The 21043-nt window shown below is 39.7% G+C and overlaps 1 protein-coding gene across 2 annotated transcripts; it reads right to left on the bottom strand.

The window, feature by feature from the left end:
* Positions 1 to 2085: 2085 nt before the first annotated feature.
* LRRC69 (leucine rich repeat containing 69) lies at positions 2086 to 19713 on the bottom strand. 2 transcript variants are annotated; one of them, XM_083517377.1, is made up of 8 exons: positions 19412 to 19709; positions 16707 to 16833; positions 15521 to 15593; positions 14296 to 14491; positions 12962 to 13033; positions 7510 to 7611; positions 5315 to 5494; positions 2086 to 3855 (listed from the first exon to the last, which is right to left on the bottom strand). In XM_083517377.1, the coding sequence occupies exons 1-8, from the start codon at positions 19667 to 19669 to the stop codon at positions 3745 to 3747; spliced, it is 1119 nt and encodes a 372-aa protein (XP_083373503.1). In that variant the 5' UTR covers positions 19670 to 19709; the 3' UTR covers positions 2086 to 3744. The 2 variants fall into 2 exon arrangements, with proteins under 2 accessions (XP_083373503.1, XP_083373504.1); XM_083517378.1 differs by lacking the exon at positions 12962 to 13033 and having other exon boundaries at positions 19412 to 19713.
* Positions 19714 to 21043: the final 1330 nt, after the last annotated feature.

Genomic DNA, 21043 nt, shown 5'->3' on the forward strand with positions numbered 1-21043 from the left:
TGATGGGGCAAATGGAAGTGGATGAGCCCTCAGCAATACCGACCAGTAATCATGGTTAGTGTGTCACTTGAGACAGAAAAATCTCTTGAATGGTGAACTGGTGGCTAATCAGAGAATAGTTCTACAATTAGTATTGCAAATGTCTATAGAAAACACTTTAATCTCTTTATGCAGCAGCCGCAATGTGGAATGGTCAATGTGGCACTTACAACCATAGCCTTTGGGGATCTCTTTTATGTTGATATTTTACTACAATAATCCCCCTCAGACATTTGCCTGAACATGAAAAAGTTAAAAATGTGTAGGGGGCATCAGGGCTGGATTAAGACCTTCAGAGGCCCTAAGCACTTAAAAGATTTTGGTGCCCCCATATATATCTAATTTGGAATATAAACAGTAATAAAGTGTAAAATGAAACTTTATTTTTTGAAATGAAACAAAACCTTCAGTAAGATGGAAAATAATGTTTATTTTTGTATATTTGTATAAATAATGGTTATTTTTGTTCAGCTGCACCATATGTCCCATGGTGAATCCAACAATTGAAAATTCCTGTGTGTCCCCCTTCTCTTTATGCCCTAAACATGTGCTTATTTTGTTTAATGCAGGCATGTGCAGGACCCTCAGATTCTTATGCATTCGACTGAACGCACTTAGAAGCCTCTGTGTAATCAGGAAGTTTGCTTGTCACAAGTCTGCTTGTACAGAAGCTTCTAAATGGATTCAGATATGCTCAGAAACTGTCTTCATCCTTCATGCTCAACAAGTAAAAGGTCTGAGAGAAGCCCATGCTGGGATGTCCAAAAGATGAACATTTATGTCAGTAGAGCTGCAGTCCTATTCTTACTTATCTGTAAGTGCCACTGAATTCACAGAAACTTAGTTCTGAGTAGGGACATTTAGGATTGTGCTGCAAAATACCTTAGGTAGTCCAAATAATGTCTACAAATCTTTCCTATTAACACAGTTATCTGAGGAAGTTCTTTATGGCAAACCACTGAAAGCAGTTTGTGTGTATCTTATAAACCTTATATTACGACCAAACACAACTTTTGCATAGAGGATTCCACCATACCTTAAGCAAATACAAAATTATTGTGTTGTATCTCAGATAATTATACTAGGCCATACCAATGACAGCTGCTTATGAATTATTTCTTCCAAGTCTTCCAGTCCTTTAGGGGGAAGGCACCTTTACTTCAACAACACATGTTCAGTACTTTGAAAACAGCACTCTCACTGCCACTGCAGTTGTTGTTTCTCTCATTGCATTAGGAATGAAAGCAATCCAGTATGTTCTGTAACTCTGAATACACAGAGTCAAGCTGCCAAATATTTAATTTTTCATAAAAATAAAATTGACCCATGAAAGAATTAAGCCTGGACAAGAAAAGAGTCATTTTCTAGTGATATCTCATAATGGTATTTCATTTTCTTTATAAATGCTTGGATGATACATTTGTTGCATTTTATGCTACACTAATTTAGTTTCCGTTAAGAATGATTACGTAAGAGAGCCACTGAAGAACTCAAGTAAATGTAAACAAATGTGAAAGTTCTTCTCAAGTTGTTTCTGGTCTGTTGCAAAAGGGTGGATTAAAAAAACACAAGCACCGCTCCTTATGTAACTGAAAAGGATGTCATGAGCTTTCATGGTATCTCAGCAAGGATAAGCCGGAAAAGTATTTGGCACAGACATCTTCTTTGTGGAACAAAATATTATGGCAAGTTGCAAAATGTAGACACTTGCTTCTAGGGCTGGGGTTCCTTCACATACCTTTTCAAGCTAACTAACTCTGAATCTGATACCTGTACTCAAGTGATGCGGCAATCAATGAGATAAATGTATTGCAACTAAAGCACCACTGATTTCAACCATTCATTCATCCTTAGGATAAATCTGAAGAGTTTTTCCACTTGAATAAAACGTCAAATGCCTTTTTGGTCACATTGCTTTTACTAAAGTGTACTATTTATTTGACAGTTGAATCAATAGACCTTTTTTGAATCCTTTTGCTCACTATAACTTTGTTCAGAAAAAGCAAGTATCAGATGCGTTTTCAGATAATACCGTGTACCAATAAATATTTTAAACAGGGTCTTTATTCTTCCCCATATTGTAAGCTAAAACATACTGCCTAAGAAGTGCTGTTTCTATGTAACTATCACTTGACAAATGCAATTACATTTTGAAATCATTATGCACTAGTGAAGAACTGTGTTTGAGAGTCTCCACTTCAGACATCTGTTTCAGTGCTATTTTTCTAGAAAAAGAGAACCTCTCTTATAATGGCAATGTTGCCCACCTGAGAGGTGCTGGAACTGGCAAGTTCCATCTGAAAAAAGCCCTGCTGATTCTAATCTATTTTGCACACCCTTGACCTTTGTCAAGGGAGGGGGGGGTGCAAGCTGGGGCCTGTACTTGAAAAACTGAACGGTATTCTAGATGCTGACATCAGCTTTCATTCTGATGTCTCAATCTTCAAGACAGAAAACACATTTTTACAGCTTTCTTGAAAATGAGCGGTGTGCTAAGCTGGGGCTTACACTTGAAATGCTGAATGCTGTCTTGAATGTGGTCACTAGTTTCATTCTAGGAACTCGAGTTTCGCTTGATTTCCAAGTCACTGCGTTACATAGAATGCTTTCTCTTTAAAAAGGGGGGGGGCAGTCGTATACAAAATATCTGCAATTTAGGGAAGTACATGGTTCTACTTACTATTTCAAATTTAAATACATCTTTCTTTGTTTAGATCAGAACACGAATGATCTCTGTATGTAAACAGTAAAGTCAATCCACATGCTTAAATTTAGGATCAGGTTTAAGAATCAGCCCTGTTTTCTGTAGCACTGCAATTAATTACATGAGATGAGAATGCAAATTGCAAATCAGGAGGAATTGCAGCATAGAAATACTTTTTTCAGTTCCGGCACCTCTCAGGTGGGCGCCTTTGCCATTATAAGAGAACAAGGCGAGTTTTCTAGTAAAATAGCACTGGAAACACTGAAGATAAAACATGCAAAGAAATAAGAGTGGAAAAGCAAGCAAGCATGTGAACGTCCTATCAAACTGCTTGCTTCTCCATGGAATGTTCTTTTTTCCAAAGGTTGCCAGGATACACAGCTTTCTTATAATCAAAGTTCCTATGAGCAAAGAAATCCTTCTTAATATGTACCAATTCCCTTTCTTTTTAAAAACGCTCCAACACATTTTCTTCTGTGTTGAAAATTATGCATGCCAAATGTTAAAGCCAAGTTATAAACTTCTAGAAAACAGGATTTATAATGGAAATCAAGCACTACGTAATCACTGGACACACGTTAAAAGTGTTCTTTTGCAGTTTTAAGGTCTGACCCTAAATCTTCAGGGGGGGAGAAACACTTATCAGAATTTCAGATTAAGGTGCATGGATCATAACAGAGAAGCCAAAAGAAACCACAGTAACCTAGGCTAGTTAGAGTTTACATTATAAAACTTTTACCTCACTGTTAAACAATGCCATTAACTTCATCCATTTTCAGAAGGAGAGTCAAGGCTGCCAAAACACACCAACTGTACAGCTGTAGGAAATAATTCCTGCCCACCACTAAATCACTTCTCTGCCACCATTGTTCCAGCACAACTGTGTATTTCACATTGAATATGGATATAGCACAAAATGCTGTGTTCTGTTTCCGTTCTTAAGAGTGTCACAAATAGTTGCAACTTGCCAGCTGGGTGAGATCCTGGGTTTATTGCTTGCTCTAGGGTACAGCAATCCCAAAGAGTTCGTGGCCGCTGTGATTAAAGCATTTGTATGAGCACAGAAGTGCCTTGACAGGTAAGAGCTCCAAGTTCCTGCTAGTCTTCATTCGCTTTTAAAAAGAAAGGGGAAAATATAACAGCATAACTGTTGGTGTATTTTACAGAGCATATTCATTTTTATAAATTGTAGCGATGTAGGCGTCCTCATGAACCTCTCTGACACAACACAGTCAACCCTTACATTCAGATTTGCTCAGACAAAATGAACAACAAAGAGCTGGCTGAAATGATGTTTAAAATTAATAACATTTGTGTCAGAGCTATAGTTGCCCTCGCACATTTATCTCTAAATAGAAAGGCAGCAGAATTTTTACATCTGTGAGAAGAACAATCCAGCGCTATGTAATCTGGTGGGGAAATGGGCCAGCAGGAGTCAAGGGAAAGCTAATTTACTGGATGGCATTCAAAATTAGTAATTGGAGGAGCAGGACGGTGAAACTGAAAATCAAGATGTTATACCCTGTTGATGAGGTGTTAGGAAACAGTGTCAGATTTGCCACTTCAGCACAAGCCTCAAGAAAGGGCATCATGCAGTGTCCTTTCAGAGACCTTACCCAGGAGAAATATTGATTCTATTATGAAACATAATATTTTATGTAGAGATTCTGTCTGAGCTTCCATGATCTTATGTCCTCCTTTAGTCCAGAGATTAATCCTAGCAGTCTTTGGTGGGGGGGGGGGCGTAATCTGTGTGTCCTCTCCCTAGTGACCCTTTCACCATGGTAGTGGAACTGCCAGCGGGCACTATCAAGTTATGGTTCCCATATAAGGCGACATCTTTCTACTGACACTTGCATGTGCACAATAGGAGGTACTGAGTTGTATACCCCATGCTAACAGCCACAGATGGTTCAGACCTGTGGTTTTTATGCTATCTAAAACAACAACACTCGACAAACCAGGGTTTCTGAATAGCCTCCAAACCAAGAACTGATTATTTGCAGCTGCTTTGGTATAACACCTGGACTTACAAATCTTGGCTTGAGATGTAGTAGAAGGATGCTGTATGAGAAAAGTAACCCTCAAGTTCTGTGTGGCACATTTAAACCCTCAAGTTCTGTGTGGCACATTTAAGCCACTGACCCTGCCTAGGCCTCACCTAATTGCCAGATCAGGTTCAGGGGCCACTGTCATGAGCTTGTGAGGCTGAAATGTGTCTCTGAAGGACGGGGGTGCGGGATGCGAATTACATAAACAAATGGAATGCAATCAAAGAAAACACGAGATTACAGATAAGCGAATTAATAAATAACAGCAGAAGTGGTATTAAAAAACAGAGAAAGCTGAGATAGTTTAGATAGGAGATGGCTGGCCACTGATGGAAACCAAATGCTGAACCAGAAGTATTCTCCTTATAACTGGGACCCAATATTTTTTAATGCACACGCGCAGAAAGGAAACAATAGATTTTGAAGGTGCTCGTGGGAAACATGCCGCAGCAGAACCGAGCAAAAGTCTGGATATGCAATGAATCCAGCTTTAAATAATACATGATTCAGGAAAAATTACCTGTCTTATATCCACGAACTGTACACATTCTAGCCACATGCCCAGAAAGCCACGTCTGCACTGAGCACATACTTGTTTATGGGCAAGCATCTTCTGCGCATTTAAGTTCTGCTTTAGCGCTCTGTGTAAATTAAAGTTTTTCTTTTCCAGTTGATCAAGAATAAATCTTGCTGTTAGTTCCTGTATGATTAAAAAGACAGAATAGCTTATATTATTCAAAAGACTTGCAAGAGAACCTCAAAGTGAATGCTTTTAACCCTGGACACTTAGCAGGAGACTCTGTGAGCATATGGCTCCATATTTTAATAATCTCTTATCCAGATGGGCCTTGTAGCCTTTTACCCCAAGTTGCATAGCTCTGTTTGCAAAAGGCTCTGCCTGATAGGAGTAAAAGAGTTGTTCTCTCTGTCTCCAGACGTGCGGTAACCATGAGGCACTGTTAATTTATTGTAAAGGATAAATCAGGTGCCACACTCAAATCTAGCTCCAGGAAGGACGTTTTTCAATCAGTGTCTGTTGATGGAACTTGGAGGAGGGAGCTGTTGCCAGCCAGTGTGGACAATACTAGATGGTAACTCCCTGTATTCCTATCTGAACATGTTCCTTTTTCCTGACAGAGTGTTTATTGATTTCATGAAGCATGCTAGACTTTTCTACCCACAGACAGCCAGTTAAAGAATTCAGTGCTATTTGTATAACTATTTACAAAATGCAATCAATTTTAAAGCTTCCAAATGAATCTGTTATTTTACAATTTGAGCGAGAATTCAATTCTAACCTCAAATTAATACTGAAATAGCTAATCTTTTTTGTCAAAGATGTCCTGAAAATGCTCTGATTGCTCCATTCTGCTTTTTTCCCCAGCAAAAATACTTATTTTGTAATTATGAATGATTCGCTGAGCTCTTTCCAAAAAGATATATGCAGGTCCCACCCCAAGGAGGTTAATTTTGTAGAATTTGGAAATAATTTGTGTTTTTTCTTTAAAAATTAGATTTGTGTTAAGGTCTTTAAAAAACCAAGTTGGCTTTTAACTTATTACTCATTGCAAAATCATTAACTCAAACAGAACCAAAAAGAGTAGCCATAGAATCCTATGGGAATATAAAATGGCTCACTGTAAGAGAAAAGCTAGTGTATTTATAGCAATTGAGATACAGTTTGCTGAAGCCACACAATACACAATATACATAGCCATCAAGTACATTTGCAGCCTTTCACAGAAACATTTTTTCACAGACCCACTTGTGGATGTGGTGCTCAAATTCTCAGGCTTTATTCCAAAATTCACTACAACGCCCAAACACCTATCAGACTACAGGTTAGTTCAGAAGTTCACAGCAGAGCTCCAAGACACATGGCTAGGCATTAAGCTAAGACATTGTCCCAATACTCGCCACACTCAGGGCCTTGAAATGTTTTTGAGGTGCTATCATCTGGGGAAGAGTCAAAACCAGACCTTATCAAGAAGCTGGTCTGCTTTCAGCTGCTTAGAGCATCCTTCAATGCAATAAGAATTACTTTTGTACTATATGGTTCTTTGTAAGTCTTCATGAAAGATACACTTTGTCTACCTTATTGAAAACTTCTTCTCATTAATATACTGTTGTTACAGTCCTGTGCCTTTCAGTGCTTTTTTTGTGGCTGTTATATAGAACTGTGCTCTTGTATGTGATTTTAAATATCTTCCCCATGTATTTCAGCATTTTTCAATCTTTGGAGAGTTGCATAGGTTTCACTAACATTTTGCTCTTTAAAAGGATGGGGCAGAAACAGTGTTCATTCAGTGTTTGTGCTCTTTAAAAGGAACGGGTAGAAACAGCTACTATTAACTTTTTTTTCTCTGTACTTAAATACTGTTGGAAAGTGGTTGGCTTCCACCATAGCATCTATTATTATTTTCCAATAAATCACTACAATTTATCAAAATCCTGAAACTTTAATTAACTTAATTTCAAATTCTATCCACCAGACTAAGGATCATTTTTAGTAAGTAAAACTATCTCTTGGAATACAGAATGGTTATTTAGAATGGTTTGAATGAAGGATTTGGATTACTCTGAAATCTGAAAAAAGTCATTTTTAAGCTATAGGGTAGTATTCAATTAAGTCATACCCAGAGATGACCCACTAAAATCTATGGACTTAAGTTAGTCCATTGTTATCTACAATTTTGAAAAGTTTTCTCCAGTAACCTTAAGAGTCAAAATGTCCTCCTCTTGTATGGCACTAACTGGATGTTTCTGAAGCAATGGATTACTTTCACAATAAAGTTCCTCCAGTTCAAGATCTTCCATCTGTTTAAATAACACAAGAAATACAGGAAACATCAATACTTTCAACAAAATGTTTACCAAATGTCATTTCCAATGAGAAGGCAGGGTGTCTTATCTCCTGATCAGATAAAAGTTGCAGGCAACTTCCTGTAGCTTGGCAGATCAAATTCAGGTCATGGGTTAGCCACCCTTATTCTAAAGAGAGGTCAGACAGGAGCATCTATCCCATGAGATCTCCAGCTTGGCATGTTGATACTGCTGGCTGCTTTAGTATTAGACTTTGATTGCAGCTGCAAAAATAGGCATACTGACTTGGAAGAAAGTCCCTGTAAGGGCCAAACTATTTCATGTTCAATTTATTGATTAATCTTGCATCTTTTTTTAAAAAAAAATAGTAAGCACCAGAGGGTTCTGCAGCTGGTGCCCCTCCAGTCCAAAAATTAAGCACTGCTGTCCACAGAGGACTCCATTGTTGAAGGTCCCAGAGAGACCAGAGGCTCCTTTGCTTAATTGCAGCAGGACATTACTATAGCAGGTGGTACCCTTCAACAGAAGAAGTACCTTCCTCTACAGCAGAGCTTTCCAAACTGTGTGTCATGACATGTTAGTGTCAGCTGCAGTGTGTAGGTGTGTCATGTGACTGCTCCCCATGCTCCTCCCAGGGCTGGAAAGGGGTTAGTTTAACCTCTGGTTTGCTAGTAAACCTGAATTACTGTGTCACAAAATGATGCATGTCTAAAAAGTGTGTCACAAACAGGGGAAAGTTTGGAAAGTTTGGAAAGCTCTGCTGTACCAACAGGGCTAACAACTGGGATCTAGCTGCTACCACAGTTGGTTTTGTTGCTGAAGCGGTATCCTATAACACAGTCTGAGATTCACATCCAGCCTGAACTTCACCTTGCCTTCCTCTGCTTTCAGACTGAGCCTTGCCTCACCTCAGCTTGCATCCCACCTGAGCCTACTTAGCATTGTGTTGTTCTGCACCTAGCTTGACCCTCACCTTACCACAAAAGAAGGTTTGATGAAATTTCTCTAAGTAATTTACAAACCATTTTGAAATAAATGGTACTGATTCTTTGTTCCTTCTGTAATGATTACTATTCCTCTTATACACATTCTGGTCTATGAATACTTTCCAATGACAAATCAGTAAAAAAAATTTAAAATCACAAGTTCTTATGCTACATAAGCAAATATTAAGTGGGCTCCTTTGAGAGGAAGCACATAATAGAAATTTGCTTAATAATATTGCATTTAGCTTAATTTGATACTATGTGGTTTTATGAAACAACCTAAGCTTATCTAACTCTAATGTTTTATTAGACAGAGCATACCAAGATAGGTAAATCGATAGATAGCAATTCTGCTGATATTATATAAGCAACTACTAAATGTAAGCAAAGCTAGAAGACCCTGACTTACTGAGAACACCTGTATTAAATGTATAAACACAGAGAGAGGATTCTGTGCAGCTGGTATATCTGTAAAACCTTTTATTGTCTTTCCACAAATGAAAGCTTGAGATTTTGTGACATTAAAAAGTTCATACCTCCAGGGCAAGATGAGTGAATAGGCAATTACATTCTGGGTCACATAGTTTGTAGCAATCACCATAAAAATATATCACTTTCTTACAGCTTTTTTTTCAAATTATAACTATGACAGAATCTCTGAGGTGTAATCCAAAATCTCCTTTACAAGAAACGTCAAAAGATGATTTCATTCTCATAAAATATAGTGAAGAACAGATCAGTAAGTTTGGAACTCTTGAGTTCTATAGCTAGCACAGGTTCCACATAAAAAATGACTACTAGCTGTTCATGACAATGAATTTAGCAGATATTTATTAATCCAGCCAAAGTTAAAACTCTTAAAGCCCATTGATTTCAATGGAAAAGTTTTTAAATGTGCTAACACTGAAAACAGTGGGACTTAAAAGTGCTTAAATTTAGGTCGATTATACCAACAATTGTTTAAAAGGCTCAGCAGGATATAGAAGGCTAGGTATTTGTTTGCATTTTCAGCAAAGCATAAATGGCAGTTAACTGTTGCAACAAGCGCAATTCTTCAATAATTATAATCTGGGCAGTTGTGTGATAAGAACTCTCTAAATATTTTTTAAAGTAACACAATTAAACAGTATTGACATGGTTCTAAGGAATTTTTCTACGCATACTTACTTGGGAGAAGGAAGTTGCATTGAACTAAAAAAATGTTACTTCAGAGCAAATATCCATAAAACTGACATGTTCAACACTTTCAAATCCCTTATTTAAATGCTAGAATATTGAGGTGCTTAACTCTGCCTCTTAAAATGGCTTAGGGGCTAACTGCATCTTAATGCACACATGTAAAGTTAGAGTCTCAAGACCACCTTTCAAAAGCTAGATGTACTCAGCTGTGTGTGGATAGTGCCAATTCTTTTTCCATTGGGAGAAATACTCAATTCTTTTCTAAATCTAGGTCTGTTTGGCTGCAAATACCCTTTTAAAAAATGAATCCTTTATTTCTGCCCAAATGCAAATTGGCTCACAGACAAACTTTACATTCCCCCCACCCCCATTATGTGAGTTTTATAGCTCAAAAGAGCCATATTTTCATGCCAATATACGCACTGTTTACATTACAGAATACTTGCAACCTTTCGTTTCTTTTAATTTACATAATTCTAGTACATGTAAAATGATAGGTGCAAGAAGGCGTTCTAGTTCCAAAATCTATTTGGTTTGATAACATGCTTGTTTGGAGTTTCATAATTTTTTGAATATTTTCCTTCTGAAAATTTTTAAAGTACAGCCAAAATAATCTAGAAAAGGGCCTTTGCACATGTAAAAGTATAATGTATGCATATGAGAACACTAGTTCCTCAGTAAAGCATTTTCTACTGTGCTCTCAAATGGAAGAGATGAATTTATTGTGTCCATCACAGATGTCAGGTGGAAGACTAGAAAGCCACTTCTAACAAGTGGAAGGATAGTGGCTTCCATTATGAATGATAAACTCATCAAAAGAAGTAGATAAAGCAAATACCACAAAAAGAACCCTTTAGAAAAGTACTGCTAACAAATCATACCTAATCAAACTTTATATTTAAATGCTATATCTTGAATTTGAAGTTGATTACTTGAATTCTTAGATGGGTATCTCTTCAAACAAGTTTCAGAAACTGAATTCCTAAATACAGGCTTTCTTATGCTTACAGATGGCTTCTGGTCTTCTTCAGTAGTTGTTTGTTGCTAGTTAAAGATGCATTTTCTATTTTGCTAGCAGTATCGTTTGTAATAGTTCCACTATGAATGACTCAGTTTGCCTCGACACCCCTGAAACTGCACATGACTTGCACCATGCTACTCTTCTATTTCCACCGGGAATAGTACATACAGTGGTGCCTCGCAAGACGAAATTAATTCGTTCCGCAAGTTTTTTCTTCTTGCGAGTTTTTCGTCTTGCGAAGCACGGTTTCCCATAGGAATGCATTGAAAATCAATTAATGCGTTCCTAGGGAAACCGCCTTCAGACCAGGTCCGGGGACAGTCTGTCCCCCAACCTCTTCTGAAGGCTGGGGGGGGGGGACAAGGGCTTTTCTTCCCACCGCCAGCCTTCAGAAGGCTGTTCTGAAGGCTGGTGGTGGGAAGAAAAGCCCTTCTTCCCACCTCCCGCCCCGCAAGCTCGGGGACAGGAGGGCTTTGCTGCCGACCGCCAGCATTTTAAAAGCCCCTGCTGTCCCGGGGTGATTTTAAAATGCTGGCGGGCGGGCGGGAGCGAAGCCTCCGCTGTCCCGGGGAGATTTTAAAATGCTGGGGGTCGGCAGCGAACGCTTCGCTCCCGCCTGCCAGCATTTTAAGATCGCCCGGGGCAGCGGAGACTTCTCTGCTGTCCCGGGAAGGCAGGCGGGGGGAGCAAAGACTTTTGCCCCCCGCCGGCCTTCAGAAGAGGTCCAGGACCTCTTCTGAAAGCCGGCTGTGGGCGAAAGTCTTTGCTCCCAACCGCCAGCAATTTAAAACAGGTCCCCGGAGATTTCCCTATGGGCTTTCGTCTTGCGAAGCAAGCCCATAGGGAAATTCATCTTGCGAAGCGCCTCCAAAACAGAAAACCCTTTCGTCTTGCGGGTTTTCCGTCTTGCGAGGCATTCGTCTTGCGGGGTACCACTGTATAGTACAGAATATGTTAAATTCACTGCTTCACACAACAGGGTAGAGATTGCTAACGTAAAGAAACAGGCCTGGACCAAAGCAGGAAACACAAATGGTGCCCGCTTCTTCACACTAAATAACAGAAGGTTCTCCTGTACAAGCCTAGCTGAAAAGAATGGATGTTGCAGATTTCACATTCCTGTTCATCTTGATGTTGCTTAGAAAGCCCTTTCCTGGATTGTGCCCTATAGGCCAGACCTCTACCTTCCACTCTACTAAAATTTAATGGAACCTATTATCTCTTGCCTTAGGCAACTACCACACACTACCTCATATTAGGGTCATTTTTGGTAGGGAACCTGAGTCATTAATGTCTAATGGCAGCTCTTTGCATTACACATCAAATACATTTAATGCTGGTATCAAACGAGTGCTTTCTGCAACAATGCCATGATATATTCAGGTACACAAATATTTGAAACACACATGAGCACAAGGGGATGCTGTCCATGCTTCAGCAGCAAACACAGTTGTAGTTGCGAAAAAGAAAAAGAAAAACAGTTTGCCATGTAATGTACCTGCAGTAGGAAATCACTCTGTGGTTAAAGGCTGTTGGTCAGATAAACTGGAATATTGTGAAACCATATGCAAAGACTGAACATTCAAACGTTCAAGAAAATTATTTTCTACGGGTGAACTTTTCCAGTTGGCTTTTCTGTATTAGTAAAAAACTGAGTTGAGCAGTGTGACATTATGTAGTGCTGCCCTCAGGTGTTTGCTGATATTATTGCAGCATGCAATAAGCATTTCTTTATATACAGTGGATGCTCGGGTTGCGAACGTGATCTGTGTGGGATGCACGTTCGCAACCTTCAGTGTTCGCAACCCGCAGCGGCGCATCTGCGCATTTACAGGTTGCGATTCGGGACTTCTGCGCATGTGCAAAGCATGATTTAACCCATTCCAGTACTTCCGGGTTTCGGCGGGTGCGTAACCCGAAAAAACACAACCTGAAGTGGCTGTAACCCGAGGTATGACTGTATTGGGTGGGGTTGGGGTCCAGAGAGCTGTAGGCATACTGCCCTTCACATTGGGCAACTTTCCTGCCTGCTGCTCCAGTTACTAGAATTGCCATCCTTTGCTCAATCACTTTTTATGGTGTATCCATATTCCATTTTACTAATTTTCATAATGTACAGATTATTCCATTGAAGAGATCTATTAATAGTCCTACTTACTGCTGTTGGGAAGATCTGGATATTGTTTCCTGCTACATCTAGAACTCTAAGCCTCTTCAATTTGCAAAGTCCCTAGTGAAAAATGATAAAGGAGCCTTAGCAACATTAAAGTAAATTATATTGACTCGGACATCAGAGGTGAAAGGAGAAAAATTAACAGTTGTCAGAAGTGGGAGAATAAAAATCATACAGGGAAAGCTGAAAATGTATTCTAAGAGGGACTAGATTTTAGTTGGTATTAAAACAAAGTACTCTATTTAGAATATTTACCTCTCTGGGGATATATTTACAAATTGAAAATTGATACAGAAGGTAACAAAAGACGACATAGATGATAGAAGTGAGACAGATAGGAAAAAAATATGTATTTAGGTTATTTGCACTTACTTAGGCAGAGGGCTTATTCACACCTCCGCTAATGCCATGACTGGAAAGCATGGGTCCAAGCAGTTTTCCGCTTGACTCGTGCTTACTAGGCATGGGTCCAGGTGGTTTTCCCCTTGCCCCACTCCTTTCCAAGAGAAAACCCGCTTAGACTGGAAGAAATAGCAAACCAGGGAAAACCCAAATTGCCATTTGCTCTGACTGAGCGCTAAAGAGCAGTTTTCCCCAAGGGGAAAGCAGCGGGACAAGAGGAAGTGTAGACAAGCCCTTAGTTTCATTAGTGAATGGTAACGAGGTGGTTCTGCTAAAGGCTTCAAAGAAAAGGAGGGATTTAAAGGAAGAGAAACACAATGTCACAGTGGTATTTTGGGAAGCAATTCTGGGCATAGCAGGCAGCAAAGCAGAAAGGCAAGATGAGGTTCCATCCAAAGCAAAAGCTATTTTCCTTTAATCCACCCATGGTAATTCTTCATTAATTGTAATGTTAGGGTATTTTCAGGGCTGAGCATTTCCCATATGGTGAATATCAATAATGTGCTTATATGAATTCCCTCCACCTTCTTAGTTTAGCAAAACATAACAGATTCTAGGTTGTAGCTAACTAAATTCTACTCAGAGTAGTAGCAGTAGTAGTAATAGTAGTAGTAGTTATAGGCATGGGTAGGGTAGTTCTTGGTTTACTGACTGTTGTTTGCTGGGAGTGAAATAAAGTATGATCACTGGTTCAGATGTAATGCTAAGTCAGGGATTGTGGCTTGCTTCTTCCCAGTGTGAGCAGAGAAGAGCAAACACAGTAAACAATTAACTATGGCTTACCATGATGTGCTAACAGGCTATAAACAGTCTGCACAACACATGATGATTTAAAAAAATTAATCCCTGTACAAACTGCATATGACTTTTGTATTGCTCTCAAGAAAACACAGTTTTCAAAGCACACCACTACTCACATCAGGAAGTTCTTCTATTTGATTTCTTGCCAAAATCAAGATCTTGAGTTTTCTCAGGTATTTAATCTCTTCAGGGAGCGCAGTGATGGAATTGTTGAACAAATGGAGTTCACACAACTTTCGGAGATAACAGAATTCTTTGGGAATTTTTTGCAGTTGGTTATTGTCTAAACTCAAGCATTCAAGATGTTCAAGCCTATGAAAGGAACAAAGAATTCCAAGCCTCCAACTCTATTTTTCTTTTGTCTGTTTACCAGTGAATGTTGGTCTACACATCTGCATCTAGACAGATTTTAATACAAAACAGGATTAAAAGTTGTTAATTAGTCTATCAAGTGAATGTACCTCAATCACCTTACTGCCAATAAAAGTATAGAAAAAGCACTAGAACTCAAAATTAATGTGGTAGTTTTTAATTCATAGGTCAGAGTTATGTTTCTCATAGGTAAGAGTTAACCCTGTAACTAAGCACCATCAACTGAAGATGTAGCAGCCCAATAAGTAACTGTTTATCATCAAAGGAGCAAGTAGGCCTGGCATTGTGAAGACCTTCTTTGAACAGGCTTTTGGGAATTGACTGCTTTGAATAAAAGGGCTGGTGCTGTGCTGTTTTTATTGTAATTATTTGTATGTTTTATAAAAAAAAATTATATATGTACTGTTTATGGTTTTATTTCTATTTAAATGTTTAATTGTTTTTAATTATTGTTGTTTTTCTCTATATTTTTAGTGATTCTTGTTTTTATTTGTAAGCTACCTTGATTCCCATCAAGGAAACAAGTGGGGTATAAATAAGTATATAATAATAAAGGAATGGCTGCTGACATGGATGGAACCTAAACCCTACGAAGCGTACAATACCACAAAACATTATGTTTAAATATCTAGCTTAAGATTTCTATAGGAGCCCTTTTGCAATCCTAACGTGGACAGAACAGAAACAATTTTTAGTACAGCTAGTGAGTCTGAAACAAAAGAAAAGAAGAATGGATGACTGGGGAGGGCACTGGTGTTATTTTATTTTTTCTGCTGCTATTGTCCAAAAAGTGTGAAGTGTGGAACCAAAATAAGGCATATAACTTGCTATATTTTATTGTTTTTGCCATTCAGTATTAAGGAATATATCACACCTTCTGCCCAGATAAACATGGGCAAATGCTATGTCTCATACTAATAAATAATGTTATAGGCAGCTTAGGTAAAACTTCAAAATTATAGTAGTTACCTTTGTATCTCTGGAGGAAGATAACTAAGCTGGTTGTTGTTCAGATTGAGAAGTACTAAATTTTGCAATCCATCTGTAAAAAAGACAGTTTTAAGATAAAGTATATATTATCTATATAGACCTGAATATGCATTTTAATGCCATTGCATTCCATTTTTGTCATTACAGTGTGTGTGTTTTTATTGATCAACAATGTAACATGGGTGATCATTTGGTTACTAGGTAAGTACAGTACACTGTTTCAAGGGGAATATGAAGTGTTGCCAAAGGAGATAAAGAAAGTATATGCTCAGAGAGGTGACAGGACAGAGTCACGGGAAACCCAAAATGGGAATCAATGATAGGATAATCCACAGTATGGAACAGGAACAATAACAGTCCCGTTCTATACATAGTTGCTTGCAAGAAAGTTCTCCTGAATAAAGGGAAGTTACTCCTAGGGCAGTGTGGACAGAGTGACAGCAAGGGAACAAAATGAGAACAGAAAGCAGGTTTGTAAACTTGGCTACAACGTCATAAGCAGCCTAAATCTCACTGATTGCCCATGCAGTTACATATATATTAATTACAAACATCGTACATTTGGGGAACTGAGACTATTTAGGGCTACAATGCTTAGTAAGACAGATTATTTAAAACATTTAAACGTAGACTCCTTAAAAAATGTCATAGAAGACTGGCACCATCTTAGAAATTTGCCTTATCTCAAAAGAATAAATGTTTTTCTCTAAGAGAGAAAACATCTTCTGCAACATGTGTATACATCATCTAAAAAGAGTGTATTTTCTCCAAAACTATTAGGGTTTGCTCATACACAAATTTATTCAATTTGATTCACTGATGCTACAATCCTTTCCCCTCTAAATGACTTTTCCTGCTGTGCCTTGTCTTTCAGATTGTCAACATGAAAAGAGGAGAGAGGAGGGGAGGGGCTGTCATATTATGAATATCTGTGGGTCCTCCATTGGCTGAAGGGTTGGGTAAAAGCGCTTTAATTAAAAACTGGAAGTAAGTCCCATTTAATACAATGATGCTTGTTTATGAGATAACAAGCATAGATTCAGAAACATGATTTATCAACTGTAAGTTTTTATGGAGCAGAATTTCTACAACAGAATATATTATATGTCACATTATATACATTGCATAATAGAATGATTTTGAGCAGGATGTGATATGAGCTTACCAAATATTAAGGGTGATATTCTGGTGATCTTGTTTCTAAACAAATGAAGAGTCTGCAAAGACTTGAGGTATTTCAGCTGCTCTGGAACCTCCTCAAAATTATTATTTCCCAAATTTAGTACCTTCAACTATAATAAAATATTTAATTAAACAGCCTTGCATCATTTCTTTCACCAAAACACCAGGCACATATGAAGAGTCTGCTGGATCAACCAATGGCCCAATTAGTCCAGCATCCTGTTCTCACAGCTGCCAACCATATGCATATGGGAAGCCCCAAAGCATGGCCTGAGCCTAGATGGTATTCATTTACTTAAATAGGTAAAGGTGAAGGGATCCCTGACCATTAGGTCCAGTCGTGGCCAACTGGGGTTGCGGCACTCATCTCACTTTACTAGCCAAGGGAGCCGGCGTACAGCTTGCGGGTCATGTGGCCAGCATGACAAAGCCGCTTCTGGCGAACCAGAGCAACACACGGAAATGCCATTTACCTTCCCGCCAGAGCAGTACCTATTTATCTACTTGCACTGTGTGCTTTCAAATTTACTTAATGCATTTACTTAAATTTACTTTCTTACTTGAAAACTAAAAAAATAAATACCCTAAATCCAATATTATTTTTAAAATAGCATATTTCACCAGATCACACTGTGCTTTTGCAGTGTACCTTATGCTACAGAATGTGGTTTTGCCATTTTCTCTGTAAGCACTTTTCTGTACTAAGCCTCCTTTCTGTCTGTAATATGCTGTGATTTTAATTAGTTAGGCTATACAGAGCTGGTTGAACTAGGTTTGATCCATCCAAGTTACTTGCTTTAGTTGTGCCCAAGAGTTTGAATACACTCACTAGGAATTTTAACTTTTCCTTCTTTAAACAGTAGGCCTGGAATCCTATCAGAAACTGCATCCTGAAATGATGAGACAAGTATCTCTTTCTCTTCCAAAACATGAGTTAGGAAGGAGAAGCAAAGAGAACCAAATACTTCTCCATATAAATCCACCATATGCCATTATGCCAAAGGAGAAAGCATGATAGGACTGCACCCATTCCGAGAAGAGAGGCTGGCACAGTGCTACTCAAAATAATTATGTATTGTGGTATAGCCAGCACTTTCAACAACACTGCTTTCAGCATGAAGTATAAATATTTTACAATTGTGGAAAAATACACACTTTCGTGCCACAGTCATGGGGCTTTGTGAAAGTATTTTGAAGTAATTTGAGTTTTCCCAGAACATTTTTAAAATGTTGTTTTAAAAAGTGCATATTAGTCCCAGGTTGAATTATACTACTGCCAAGTTTCAGTCCGTCATAAAAAGTTCCATAACCACTTTTATGACCCATAAAAAATAAAGGCTTAGATTGAAAGATGTAAAGAACTATTCCCTTCCCTCCACCCCCAATCCAGCTGTTCAGTCAATGCCTTCTACTTGATCCCAGTTCTCTCCTAATTTAATATGATAAATAACCCAGAAACTAAGGGCACTGTCCAGTTAAATGTTGTGCACCCTTAACCCCCATTGATTCTAATGGTAAAGTAGAGCTTTTTAAAAGCTCTTAAATCTCTGTCACTGAAACCAATGGAGCTTGAAAGTGTTATCTTTGAACACTTGCATCCTCTATTTATGACCATGAAGACTATAGCATCTTTACCTTTCCATTAGCAATCTAAAACTTGATCGTAGCATAAAATTTTGTTACAAAGACAAATCGCAGAATTAGTCAAAGAAAGCTGCACTACAGTTCCCAAATGCTCTTTTTTAAAAAAAGGCTTTTCAGAAGGAACAAGCCCAATTTCACTTACAGAAGAACCACATGTTCCTCTTGTTTTAAAAGCCCACAACACAACTGGAAACCCTAGGATGATGCTTTGTACTTTTTGTCCCCCCAATGAAGATTTTGAGCAGCGCTCCATTTCAGCTGACCTGACATCACAAAGAGCCGCAGATGAGGGGTCCCCCCCCCCATCTTTGCTGCACAATGCAGAACGGGGATCCCAAGCCACTTGAGTACAGAGGTAGTGATTGCCCTGGGCAGCTTATCCTAGACTTGTGGTTCCCAACAAGGTCTACAGGGGGGCAATTTGATTTTTAAGGGGGGCAATTCAAGAATGAGTTATTAACAGTGAATGGCCTTTTAGGCTTCCTCCACATGAATAGGAGTTCACTTTTTGAATAAGAAGAATTATATGTCACCGGGGGGGGGGGGTGTCAGGATTTTAGAGATGCTTAGGTGGGGCATAGCCAAAAAAGGGTTGGGAACCACTGTGGACCTAGACTAAGGTTACCAGACGTCCCCGTTTCCCAGGGACAGTCCCCCGATTTATGAATCAGTCCCCATACAGAATCCATTGAAGTTGAAAACTGTCCCCTGATTCACTGAAAAAAATCTGGTAACCTTAACCTAGACCTATAGGGATGGCTTTTGAGCAGGTCCTGACCAGCCTGCCAAATGCCCCCCACCTGCCCGCCCCCCACCTTGCACTGTCTCTTTATCAGCAGCTGACGGAAGAAAAGTCCTACCACTTTATTTTCATGCTAGGTTCATAGGCTAAATAACGCGGCGGGAAAGGCGCTGTCAGAAAAGCACAGGAGCAGGGCTGGGGGCGTGGGGCTGAAAGGTGGCAACCCTAGTGGTTACAGAGATGCAGGGACGGAGCCCCATGGCGCAGAATCCTCGACCAAAGGATCTGCTGGGCCGCCTCACCCGGCCCAGAGCTTTCATATCCTGAGGCAGCCGGCGCAGGCTGTTGTCCCGCAAGCTCAGTATCTCCAGGCCCTTCATCTTCCCCAACCCCCGCGGCAGGCGGCGTAGCCCCCGCGCCTTCAGCGACAGACAGCGAGTCCCTGGCCCACCACGCAGAGCCCGGAGTAGCTCCGCCGTCATGTTTCCTCTCCCTCCGGCCCGGTCAGCTCCGCGGCGCCGTAGAAACCGCGGGCGTAAACAAGGCCTCGCCGTCGCCATGGATACGGCGAAAGCGGCGCGTCGTCCTGAGGCCTCGCGGCCATGGTAACGGGCGTCTACGTTGCAAGGAGACCGCGCATGCGCAAGGGAAAGGTATGGAGACCGGAGTGGATGGTGGGAACTGTAGTCCGGCAATGTTAGGAAAGCCGCAGACAGATGCCCTTGTCCCTGTAAATAAGTTGAACCGTGGGCAGCGAGGGGAGGAAATAAGGGCGACTAGTCGTGATTTTGGCTGCTTCTCTTTATAAAAAGGCGCAGTGGGAACTGGACAAGAAGAAATAGCATTGTTTGTAGGTGGATAACAACAAAACACAAATGCAGGAGTGTAGAAATTATCTATCTCTAGGAGGGGGCCAGGAAGGGGAGGCTGGGACATAGGAACATTGGAAGCTGCCTACTGAGTCGGACCATTTCATCCATCTAGCTCACTACAGTCTACACTGACTGGCAGGGTCTTCCCCTGGTTTCAGACACGTTTTTCTCCCGGACCTGTCTGGAGATGCAGAGGATTGAACCTTCTGCACGTGCTGATGCAAAACTACAGGAATAGTTCCACGTACAACATTATTTCTTCTAACTCCATGTTTTTCAAAAGTTTATTTTGCATTTCTTTTACAGTAAAACTGTATAAATCTTTAGTCCCAGGAACTCAAGCACAGGAAAACTGACTTTGTATATATTTATATATATGAATGAGGAAAGTGATGCCTGCTTTAAGATGGTGCTACAGCGGGGTTTTTTAAAATAAAAAATCTATTAATCTGTCTGAATAATCATCAGGGCACTTTTTCAATTAAAAGCTTTTAACTCTGATACAATTGTGCATCCCTAAAAACAGCACATGTATTCCATTTTACAGATGTATAAAATCTCCCTCCACCAGCAGCCTCAGCAACTTTTACTGTGATTTGTCGAGAGCAGGGAGCAAACCTTAACAGCCCCCCCCCCATTTCATTAACTTATATTTTGGAAATAGCCCAGGCTATTTTGCGGGGTGTGTGGTTTTGGGGGGAGCTCTTCCCTTGCCAGCCTCTATTTGCTGTTGCTGCAGTAGCCATGGTTACTGATGGGGTAGAAGACCCTTTCTGGCTGCTATCAACAATAGGCACTCTGCAATAGAATGCTGCTAGTAGGAGTGAAGGTATAAATCAATTCTTACTCTGCTTTTCTATAAAAAATTATATCCAAAGTTGAACCTACTCCTGACCGAACACAACACAGAACTTATGAAAGACCAAAAGAATGGTGTGGAAATAACACAGGACCAAGGCAGTTACAAGGGAACAAGTGCAAAGCGGCGGGGTTTGGGAGGCTGATTTGCCACAAACCTCCAGATCTTTGCCTCATTTATCTTAAGCAAGAGAAACATTAGGC

The sequence above is a fragment of the Podarcis liolepis genome (genome assembly GCF_965112155.1).
Source record: "Podarcis liolepis genome assembly, chromosome: 8".
NCBI classification, from domain to species: Eukaryota; Metazoa; Chordata; class Lepidosauria; order Squamata; family Lacertidae; genus Podarcis; species Podarcis liolepis.